We start from the raw sequence: 12,165 nt of genomic DNA on the forward strand, positions 1-12,165 counted from the left end.
GAGCACATAAGGTTCGAATTTACCCTTTTGTCCCTCAGGAGCCTTCCAGGTCAAACTCATTGAGCTTATGGCAGGGCATGAATGATATCCCAGGCCTTGTAGAGAATGGGACGATTTTGTAGTGGGCCAAGCTTTTGGCCACCAGTGCGTGGATATAATGCTTTTGTCTGCCCCGGTATCAAGAATACCTTCAAACCTTTTTCCATTTACTTCGAGGCAGAGTTTGGGCCTTTCATTCAGGGATACAACAAGGTAGGCTGAATCAGTTCCTGACGACCCCATCGTTTTGGGACTGGGGCCTGGGGAGCCCTCCCAGAGGGTGTCGGGGAGGAGCAGCAATTGAGCTATCCTATCCCCTGCACTGATGGAAAACACGCCCCTGGGGCTGGAACATAAGACCTGTATTTCGGGGGAATGTAGGTGGTCAACAACCCCAGGATGGACCACTAGGCCCCGTAGGGTGAGTGACCCTCGTCCGAGGATAAGGCCCATGGTCCCAGGGGGCAAAGGTGACATTGGCTCTATAGGTACTGGTTGGATACTCATTTGGGGCATTAGTAGGAGGTCGGAGGCGGCGCGCAGGTCCACCCTTGTGGGTCTTCCTGGGTCGCTTCTTCCGCCATCCCGGAGGTTCTGACAAACCGGTTCCCATATCTTTGAGGGCCCTGGGACCGTGGGCCCAATGACCCGTTTTTTGACACATTGGGAGCAGGAACATTTAATGGAGGCAAAAGCCTTCCCTGTATATCTCGCACTGAGCGACATTGATCTGCTCTGTGGTACCCTTTACCACACCTCGTGCAGAGGGTCAAGACCCCCCCTTTCTTGTCTGGGGCTTTGCAATCTCTTTTGAAATGTCCAGGCTTACCGCAATTAAAACAGGTCCGTTCACCGGTCTTCTTTTGTGGAGGATGCTTTTGTGCTAACATGATGGCGGCCACGAGGCCAGTATTGCTAAGTGGACCTCCAAGCTCTCTACACACTCTTAGCCATTCTTGCAGCCCTTTTGATTTTCTAGGAGCAATGGCATTCCTGCATTCCTGGGTGGCTTGTTCAAAGATCAGTTGCTCAATAAAGGGTCCTATCCCCTCTGGGTCCCCAAAGATTTTTCCTGCCGCCTCCATCATGCGTGCGACGAAGTCGGCAAAGGGCTCCTGGGGCCCTTGAACAATTTTTGTAAGCTGATTGGTGGTTTCTCCCTTGCGATTAAGTGACTTCCAGGCCCGTATGGCTGTGCTGGAAATCTGGGCGTACGCCCCCCAATGGTAATTAATTTGATCTGCGGCCCACGGGCCTTGGCCTGTTAAAAGGTCAAATGTCCAATCCCGCTGCTCTTGCGTAAGGGCTATTGCGTTGGCCCTGGACTGGGACTGGGCTGCCTCATGCCACAAGGCTTTCCATTCTATGTATTGTCCCATAGTAGGCAAGGCGGCCTTAGCCACCATTTGCCAATCACTAGGTGTCATGGCAGTTTGTGCCATTCTTTCAAGAATCATAATAGTAAAATTAGCATTGGGACCATATTTTCTTACTGATTCTGCAAGATCTTTTATCTGACTATAGTCTACAGGAGCGTAGATTCTCCCCCCTTCCTGTTCATAAACAGGAAACGCTAAGTGTAGCTTGCGGAGGATCCTTTGGGGAAAAAAGGAAATTGTGGATGACCGGGCCTCATAAGGTGGGGGAGCGGAGGGAATGGCGGCAGCCAACAATCTCCTATCCTTAGAGGAGACACCGGACGCGGGCTTACTTGACTTAGGTCGCCCGCCTTCATCTGGGTGATACCTTTCTCCTTTATATCTAACTGCTTCTTCTTCTAACTCGCCCTCTTCCTCCGAGGTCAGTTTACTATCCTCGGTTTCGGAAGAATCCGAGGTATCTCTTAGGTGGAGGGCAGCCAGTTCTCGGGTCGGATATAACCCGGGCTTGCTGCTCCCCTTCTCTCCCTTTCTATTTCTCCCGGGAGGTCCTTTTTCACTTCCCTTTTTTGCCTTTTTTACGGTTTTTGTGCGCACACCCATCCTCTCACTACGCTCGGATTCTGACATACCTTCCTGCATAGCTTCTAAAACCTTTTGCCCTTTCTTTCGCTCCTCCTCACAGGCCTCATCTTCAAGACAACTCTTAACTAGTTTCCATATGGCCTTAACTCCCAACCTGAGGTCTGAACAGGTTTCTAGATCGTTGCCTAGCTTATTCCATGACGGCAGCGTCAGAGATCCTGACACCGCATACCAGGGAGCTACTCGATCAACTTCCTCGACAAAGCGGCGAAGAACTCTATCCCCAAGCTTCAGGTCCCTTCTTTTGAGAAGTTCTTTTAATGAAGTTTGTACTGATTGAGAAGCCCCCATGATACTCTAAAGGAGACTCCATTTATGTCTCCGGGATCGTATAGGCGCGTTCCGCTCTTTGCTCTTTTATTTACGAGAGACTGACGCGCGCTAGGGTTGTAAGAACTTCAATTTAACACAACCTTCTATGTTCACAAAGGAAGAGGGCTAGGAACCATACAACCAAGGCCACGAGGACGATAATTAAAGCCTCGGGCAATCCCTCCCACGGCCCGGTTAGTTGAAGGGAGTGCGAAAGGGTCAGGTAAAATTCAGGCATACCTTTCCGAGACGTAGTTCCTGCAGTTCTGGACCCTCCCCGTCACCGAGGGATCTCCGACGGTGCTCGCGATGTTCTTCGTTTTCCCGGGATTTCGGCACCAGATGTGAGTGTTCGCTGATTCGCCCGCGAATGAGGACACCACACACAATAGGGTTCTTCTGCAGTAAGCTTTATGCGTCTTGAGAGGGAGAGCATAAGCTTCACAACCGGAGACCCCAGGCAGTCCGAACCCCTCCTTTTTATAGGAAATTCTCCCCGCCTCGGACGTGGCAAGCCATGATTGGCTCAACACGGATCACCCCATATGACGTTATCCCTGAGGCGGAGCTGCCCGGGGCGGGGATTTCCAGCGCAGGCGCAAACTAGATGTTTACTAGTTGGTACTGAGGAAATGACTCAGTACCGGAAGATAGCGGCGCCCCACATTGCTGGAGCTGTGTCAAAAGAATTGACCATCTAGAGCCTGCCATATCCAGGGTTCCATCCCATAATCAGCTTCCAAACGCTGACACCATTGCATACACTAGCAAGATTTTGCTGAAAGGACCCAGATATAGCTGTCTCTTGTGAGACTATGCTGGGGCCTAGCAAACACAGAAGTGGATGCTCACAGTCAGCTAGTGGATGGATCACAGGGCTCCCAATGGAGGAGCTAGAGAAAGTACCCAAGGAGCTAAAGGGATCTGCAACCCTATAGGTAGAACAACATTATGAACTAACCAGTACCCCGGAGCTCTTGACTCTAGCTGCATATGTATCAAAAGATGACCTAGTCGGCCATCACTGGAAAGAGAGGCCCATTGGACTTGCAAACTTTATATGCCCCAGTACAGGGGAACGCCAGGGCCAAAAAGTGGGAGTGGGTGGGTAGGGGAGTGGGTGGGAGGGTATGGGGGACTTTTGGGATGGCATTGGAAATGTAAATGAGGAAAATACCTAATAAAAAGTATTAAAAAAAAAAAAAGAAATGTCTTGCTGAGAGTGGTGACACATACCTAGTACCCAGGATGTAGAAGCAGGATTTCATGTTTGAGGGGAGCCTAATTGCATAACATAGCCTCAAAAAGTTTTGCCACAATGATTCAAATCAGGGATCAAATGTTCTTTAGGTGATATGATTTTAAATGGCTTAAAAATATCTTTAAAAGATCTGGGGGAATGAGCATCAAAAAAAGTGGTGGAGTGCATAGGTTTGGGTGGAATAGAATGGATCAGAGAGAACAAAAAGTGAATGTTTTCAGGGTAAAACTCTCTTCTTTTGGGAATTGAGAAAAAGATCTAGGGTCTGTTAGCTCCAGATGACAGAAAGCAAAAGAAGAAGCTAGAAGGAAACAGACCTTGGCTCAGAAAATCCTGTGGCCACATTTCACCCTTCAGCAGAAAAAAAAAAGAAAAAAAAAAAAAAAAGCCATTCCACATCAGATATCCGGCCTCCGAGTGCCTTGTGGAACTTCTACTTCTCTTAATTCCGTCTCCTTCCTTTCTTCACTTCCTTCTGTCACTGTGTCACTGTGAGGGTGGACTACTCAGCCTTGCTCTGTCCAAATTTCTCAATCTTGGATCTTCTCTTGGATGTCTTGTACTTCTCATTTCAACCTTAGATGAATATGTTTTCTCTCTAGGCTGCTGGGTGCTGTCCAGAAAAACATATATCACACTGGGAGTGGTCTTTCTAATCTCCAAAGTCAGCTAGAAAAGTCTTGTTTTTCTTTGGTGTATGTGGTATTTAGTGTTGTTTTCTATGTCTTCATGATAGCAATATCCATCCTCCCTAAGCCCATTTTTCTCACTCAGTCAATCTTCCAGCAAAGAGTGGAGTGCTTGCTGGATTTCTATAGGCACAGCTTTGGGGGCTGACTAAGGGAGACTCCTCATCGAATTGAGCTTTGTTGTTTATCACAGTTGCTTAACCACTTTATTTCCCCACTGATGCAGGTGCTAGCTTAGAGAGGGGAAACCTCATGGAGAAGACTGCCTGACAGCTGGGCATGGTGGCACACGCCTTTAATCCCAGCACTTGGGAGGCAGAGGCAGGTGGATTTCTGAGTTCGAGGCCAGCCTGGTCTACAGAGTGAGTTCCAGCACAGCCAGGGCTATACAGAGAAACCCTGTCTTGAAAAACAAAACAAAAAACAAAAACAAAAACAAAACACCAAAAAAGAAGACTGCCTGACACGTGTTACGGTAAGTGGAAGAGATGACTCAGTGGCTAAGAGAATACAGCTGCTCTTCCAGAGCACATGGTGGCTCACAACCATCTGTAATGGGTTCTGATAGATCACTCATATACATAAATCTTTTAAAAAACTAGATGAAAAGAGATGCCAGAATTAAAAGGAAGATTAGGGTTATAACTGCAGAGTTTAGAACACTAAAAAAGATATGTAAGAGGGCATGTCACTAGGTGCAAGATAGTCAAGCTAAACAGATAAGACAAACAAGGATCTGGGCCAGTCTTTACCCCTCCTCCACCTCACCCCACTCTAAAACCCTTGAGGGACATATGCAAGGCACAATTGACCTTTTATATAGTCTTGCTTTTTTTTTTTCAAGACAGGGTTTCTCTGTGTAGCCTTGGCTGTCCTGGAACTCACTCTGTAGACCAGGCTGGCCTCAAACTTAGAGATTCCCCTGCCTCTGCCTCCCAAGTGCTGGGATTAAAGGTGTGTGCCACCACTGCCAGGCAGTCTTGCTTTTAATTAATACAGCTAATCATAACGGACTCGATTGTAAGTAAAGACCACCTATAAGAAGCTTCCACCCAGGAGGCACTAAATAACCAAGAAAGACTACAGCCACATCTTGGAAGATGGGACAGGGTTAACTATTTGCCATGGTAAAATTACAAGCTGAACCTATAGATGTAAGAACAAAGAAAACTTAGTAAAATTATCAGCAATTGAGTCAACTTCAAGTTCAGAGGGAAGTAACACTGGCTGAATGTTAGATTGATAGATAGCAAATCAGTCAAAGCTTGAGTTGGAGATGATCCGAGGGGGTTTCAGGGACCCCTAACTGGGAAGGCATGAGCAACACACAGCCCTCTCTCTAGGTGGGCTGGGGGAACATGCATAATGTGAGCTTGACTTCTGATATCACTGAAATTAACCAGTCCTAACAGAGATTACTTCAGTTATGTACAGTTTCTGCCATTACTCTATAAAATCCCTTGACAAAGGAAATTTAATGGCTTTCTCTCCTTTGGACACCCCTCTACTTTTGGATGTTTTCTTCTCTTTTCTTCAATTAATTTCTTTCTTTTTCTGAGTCAGGGTCTCTCTATGTAGTCGTGGCCATCCTGGAACTCTCCATGTAGACCAGGATTCCCTGGAACTGGAATTTCTCACTTCTTTTTGTTTGTTTGTTTGTTTTGTTTTGTTTTTTCGAGACAGGGTTTCTTTGTGTAGCCCTGGCTGTCCTGGAACTCACTCTGCAGACCTCCTGCCTCTGCCTCCCAAGTGCTAGGATTAAAGGCATGCGCCACCATACCTGGCCTTTCTCACTTTTTATATTCCCACCTTGGCCTATAAAGTGTGGGCGCTTAGTATCTTTTCTGATAATTCTACTGGCTCAGATCCCACCCTTAAGACTAGTTAGTTACTTCCTAATTAGTTCCTTGGGAACCTCATTTCCAAATACTGTGGATTAGGGTGTCAACAAATGAATTTTTGTTTGCTTTTTTTTTTAAATACATTATTTTATAATTTTTGTGTGCTTTTTTTTTTAAAGATTCATTTATTTATGTAAGTACACTGTAGCTGTCTTCAGACACTCCAGAAGGGCATCAGATTTCATTACGGATGGTTGTGAGCCACCATGTGGTTGCTGGGATTTGAACTCGGAACCTTTGGAAGAGAAGTCGACGCTCTTAACCACTGAGCCATCTCACCAGCCCCTTGTTTGCTTTTTTTAAAGACAGGGTTCTACTGTGTAGCTCAGAATTCACGATTCTCCTAACTCAGCCTCCTGGGTGCTGGAGGTATAGGCATGTGTCACCACGTTCAGCTTTTAATATATGAATTTCAGTGGGTTCTTCAAAAAACATGATCTCATGTATTCTAGGCTAGCCTCAAGTTCACTATGTAACCAGAGATGACCTTGAACTTTTTATCCTCTTGCCTCCATCCTTGAATGTTGGGATTACAGGGTTTATGTAGCACTTGTTATTGAACTCAGGGCTCTGTGCATGCTAGGCAAGCACTCTACCAACTAAGCTATGAAACATATCCCAACAAGACACAACTGTTTAATTCATAGCTTCCATATCCAACTAGAATTTAAACTCCATAAGTGAAGGAATGTCTGCTTTATCCCTGCTCATTTCCCAGAGTTTACTGCAGTGCGCCATGGAATGAGTACTTAAATGTATAACTATATCCAGCTTCCATACCAACGATCTTTAGCTCTTTCTAACCACATGAAACTCAGTTTTGTTTGTCTACTCTCAGGTACTGAAATGGTCTTGAAATGGTGACCATTTTATGCCTGGCATGTGTTGCAGGATATTTGATCATATTGTGAACCCTGAAATTGTGAACTGGAAAAAAAAAATCTGGTTTTTGTTGAGGTGTGGCTCAGCCCTAGCACACACTTTTAACCCAAGAGCTTCCTGTAAACTAGAGCTAAATAAAGTCAATAATAGGACAAGGGGTGGAGCAAGCAGACAGTTGACAGGGATCGAACATAAGAAAACCCAGGATGGAGAAAGGAGGGTCTTTTTTTTTTTTTTTTTAAAGATTTATTTATTATATGTAAGTACACTGTAGCTGTCTTCAGACACTCCAGAAGAGGGCGCCAGATCTCATTGCAGATGGTTGTGAGCCACCATGTGGTTGCTGGGATTTGAACTCTGGACCTTCGGAAGAGCAGTCGGGTGCTCTTACCCACTGAGCCATCTCACCAGCCCGAAAGGAGGGTCTTTATGTTGAAGGGAATTTAAGACATCATGGAGAAGGAGAAAGCGCTTTTTCCTCCTGGGAGGTCAGCTGGGAGCTTTCTTTGCCTTTCTGAGCTAGCAGGCTTCCGCCACAGCATCTGGATACTGAGTCTTCAATTGGCAAACCTAATGTTTGAGATTTTGTTTTAAAAGCAAGGATGTTTCACTGTCTGCAATTCCCTCCAAGATAGAGTTGATTCTTCCCTTCCCTTGAATTACAACTATCTTTTATGTCTGCCAGTCTAACCAGATTGGGGGTTATGTGAAAGGGTGATGTGTTTATAGTTCACCTTTGTATGACAGTGAAGTGTGATCAAACTGTTCAAATGTAAGAAACCGTCCTGAGATGGCCAATTTTCTGACACTAACTATTCCTAAGGCATGAGCTGCTATCCTGCTTGCAAATGTGTAAATCAATTTGGCAAAGCCATCCTCAAACTTATAACCAGAACAACAGACTGCCTCAGCTGTTTCCTAAGCCCAGATCTGTTAGTGCATATTTATAAGTGGTGCATATTTCTCTTAACCCAGCTATCTCTCAGATAATTGAGACAGGGCTATTAGGTTTATTTAACAACATTAAGACACAACAATTGAGCAGTATTAATCTATTTTAATCCTCTAAATTAACCTGGCTTACCTCTCACCCAAAATCCCCAAGATATTTGCACTTTAGTATTGATCAGGTTCTCTCTGCTCCAGGTCTTTTCTTATGGTGTCTCCTGGACCCTCTCCTCAGGGGCTAATTCCTAGGAAGTCCAGCCCTTTTCGCTCCTCTGCTCAGTCATTGGCTGATTAGCTTCTTTTTTTAAATATTTATTTATTTATTTATTTATTTATTTATTTATTTATTTATTATATGTGAGTACACTGTAGCTGTCTTCAGACACTCCAGAAGAGAGCATCAGATTTTGTCACGGATGGTTGTAAACCACCATGTGGTTGCTAGGATTTGAACTCAGGACCTTTGGAAGAGCAGTCGGTGCTCTTAACCGCTGAGCCATCTCACCAGCCCCTGATCAGCTTCTTTATTGACCAATTGGGGAACAATTGGGGAGTAATGTTTAGTTAGATAACACTGAGACAGAAGGTTTTCAGAATAAGAATTGCAATCAGATTTGGGGGGGCGGACAGAAATCAACATTTGAATCCTACACAGATCCCCCATTGTTGGGTGAGGGATTTGACAAGTTGAAAGTCACAGAAATTTTATATAATGGACAAGGAGACCTGGAATTACAAAACTCAACTGTCATGTAGGACAGGAGACCTCTCTGTGCCTCCCCCTCTGGGGTGTGGAAGAGAGAGGAAGAGTATCAGAAAATGGCTGGAGGTTTTCTTACCTTTGGCTTTGAAAGTTAGGGGTGGAATGACTTTCTCCCAGGGATCACTTAAGACCATCAGAGAACACAGATACTTATCTATCATGATTCATAATAGTAGCCAAAACTACAGTTATGAAGTAGCAACAAAAATCATTTTATGGCCGGGCGTGGTGGCGCACGCCTTTAATCCCAGCACTCGGGAGGCAGAGGCAGGCGGATTTCTGAGTTTGAGGCCAGCCTGGTCTACAGAGTGAGTGCCAGGACAGCCAGGGCTACACAGAGAAACCCTGTCTCAAAAACCAAAAAAAAAAAAAAAATCATTTTATGGTTGGGGGTCACCACAACGTGAGGAACTGAGTGTAAAGGTCTCAGCATTAGGAAGATTGAGAAACACGGCTTTAGAGCATCAGTTAGAGTCCATGACCATCATGGTAGGATGTGGCAGCTGGCATGGTGAGGGTTCATTAGTATCTTGATCACAAAGCACAAGGCAGAGAGAGTTAACTGGGAAATGGCTGAACTTTTGAAATCGCAAAGTCCCGCCCCCTCAGCCTCCTCTAACCATGACACTCCGCCTAATTCTTTTTTTTTTTCCAGTTTCACCAACTGGAAGTCTAGTATTTATACATACGAGCCATTCCCATTCAAACCTCAATTTCCATTCAGCTATCCTTTAACCCCAATGCCGAGTAACCTGCTCTGAAAGCCCTCGCTACACAGTCATCGTCCTCCACGGCTGGAGCTTGAGAACACTTCTCTGCAGTTCTTTTCTTGAGGAGAGAGGAGTTCTAGGGAGATGGAGAAAGTTTAAGAATGAATTCCTCGGGCTGGTGAGATGGCTCAGTGGGTAAGAGCACCCGACTGCTCTTCCAAAGGTCCAGAGTTCAAATCCCAGCAACCACATGGTGGCTCACAACCATCCCTAACGAGATCTGGCGCCCTCTTCTGGAGTGTCTGAAGACAGCTACAGTGTACTTACATACAATAAATAAATAAATCTTAAAAAAAAGAAATAGTTTAAAAAAAAAAAAAAGAATGAATTCCTCATTTAGCACTGAGCCTGACCTATGGCAGATACTTAGTAAAGATTTTAGTTAAAGAGTGAGTGGCCTGGACTCGTGGTTCAGGATGACTTCAACTGGGCGTGGAGGCACATCCCTTTAACCAGAGCATTTGGAGGTAGAGGCAGGCCGATCTTGATCTTTGTGAGTTTGAGGCCAGCCAAGGATACATAGCCAGACTGTCTCAAAAACAAAACAAAACAAACAAAACCCAAACAAAAACAAAACCAACAAACATATTGTTATTTTAAAAAATATTTATTTGTGAGCACAGATGGACAACTTTCAGGAGTGAGTTTTCCCTTCGTGTGGATCCTGAGGGTTAAAATCAGGGGTCAAGTTTGCTGGCTTTTACCCACGGAGCCATCTTGACTGCCTTTCTTTCCTTATATCGTGGATTAAGATTTTAATAAATTTAAAGCAGAGGATTCGTTGACGAGGACCCTCAGAAACCAGGAGGATGCAAATGTTCCTTAAACAAAGAGGCGATCTCCTAGGAGCAAAGCCAGAGTTCCTGACAAGGCCACTGTTTGGGATGACGGAGCTCTGGCGGTGACTACGCCAGAGTTATACTTCTCCGAGTGGGATTCAGAGTCCGAAAAGGGATTTCCTTTAAGTGACAGGTTCCCCACTTGGGGCAGCTCATCTGGTCTAGGTTTCCTATCCAGCCTGTTGTAACTGAGATCCAGCACGCTGAGCTTGGCTGGCAGCCCTTTAGGTACCTGCTCCAGCCCAGTGAAAGACAGATTGAGCGAGTTTAGCTGACTGGGCCAGTCACAACTCGGAGCGCCTGCAGCATCCCGCAGTGAATTGTGACTAAGGTCCAGTCCTTGCAGTTGTACCTTTGCTGCGGCCAGCGCAGAGCACACGCCGCTGGGCGTCTCCATCCCCGCGTTGCGCAGCGCTAAAACTTGGAGGGTCGGGAACTTGAGCGGACAGAGGGCTGAGATCAGTCCTCTCTCGCCCAATTCAGGATTGTCAGACAGGTCTAAGGTGGAGAGGGCAGGGAAGATGCGGACCTGTTCGCAGGAAAAGTTGAGTGAGTGTGCTTGGGCAATACTCAGTACCTTGAGTCCAGGCTTTAGCCACTGCTGCAGTTCTGCGAGCCAGGCATCCCTTGTTGCCCACGACACGTTGCGGAGGTTCAAGATGTTGAGATCGGGTCCGGTGGCTTCCAGAAGCGGTGGCGGCGCGGTGCCGGTTACCTCGAGATTTTCAAGAATCAGTTCCTGGAGGCCGGAAATCCCGAGCACACGCAGGGCTCCGAATAGAATCCGACTAGGAATCCGCGCGGCCCGCACCGTAAGCCGCTTTAAGGACAGAGACTTGATAATATCAGTGAGCTGCCCCAGATCTGCTTCCGGGTCCACACGCTTTAGAAGGTGCTCCAGGCTGCGGCCGCCGCCGTAGAATTCCACATCTGTCGCCCCCAAACACTGGAAAGCGCTGGACCAATCTGGCTGCGGATCTGAGAAGTTGCAGGAGCAGCGGACACTTTCGTCGTCTAGCTCGCAGGGCTCTGGTGTGGCGCGAGAGGCGTGCACCAGAAGCAACAGCAACAAGCCAAGCTCACGCTCCTGAGGAGAAAGTAGGGGTCAGGGAGACTCCTGCCAGTCCCTGAGATTCCTCAGGTTGGCTCCAGTTCCACCCCAAGACAGTCTGTCTGACTCACCATGGTCGGTAGATTCTGAAAGTTTGAGCAGCCCAGATAGGCTCTGAGAAAGGCTTCAGTTTCTTTCCTTTACAGCGGTGGTGTTCTCTGGCTTCCAGGTTCCACGGACTTGTTCGACCAATTTGGCAGCCCCTGTAAATTTATGTAATCTTGGGGTGTCACCCTGTCCCTTCCTCTGTGAATTCTAATTGCTTCTCCACTTCTCTTCCTCCTAACAGCCCTACTCACTTCTAGTAAATATTGCAACGAAGTGTTTTTCAGGGAGGGACGAAAAACAGGAAGAATTCAGAGTGGCATTAGGACATTCTGTGCCAGGAGGATGACCTATGCGCCCCGGACTTGTCTGGTGCGTACAGGAAAAGGGTGAATCACACCTAGTGCCTTAGATCATTATTCTGTTGCTCAGTCCCGTTGATTCACCTCCATTTCCCCCTAGTCTCTGTTGCTAGCAATTTCCCACCGTTCAAATCCAGCTCTTGATTTTCTTTGAATGTAATTGGACATTTGTGGAAAGATTGTGAACTTAGATTTAGAACTATAGATTCCAGGCAGAGA

General features: G+C 46.2%; 1 protein-coding gene across 1 annotated transcript; it reads right to left on the minus strand.

Annotated features, from left to right (window-relative positions):
• Nucleotides 1–10,183: 10,183 nt before the first annotated feature.
• Cd14 (CD14 molecule) lies at nt 10,184–11,862 on the minus strand. The gene is made up of 2 exons (XM_021150990.2): nt 11,611–11,862; nt 10,184–11,515 (listed from the first exon to the last, which is right to left on the minus strand). The coding sequence occupies exons 1-2, from the start codon at nt 11,611–11,613 to the stop codon at nt 10,412–10,414; spliced, it is 1,107 nt and encodes a 368-aa protein (XP_021006649.1). The 5' UTR covers nt 11,614–11,862; the 3' UTR covers nt 10,184–10,411.
• Nucleotides 11,863–12,165: the final 303 nt, after the last annotated feature.

This window comes from Mus caroli, unplaced genomic scaffold (genome assembly GCF_978045245.1).
Source record: "Mus caroli unplaced genomic scaffold, Mus_caroli_1 scaffold_19, whole genome shotgun sequence".
NCBI classification, from domain to species: Eukaryota; Metazoa; Chordata; class Mammalia; order Rodentia; family Muridae; genus Mus; species Mus caroli.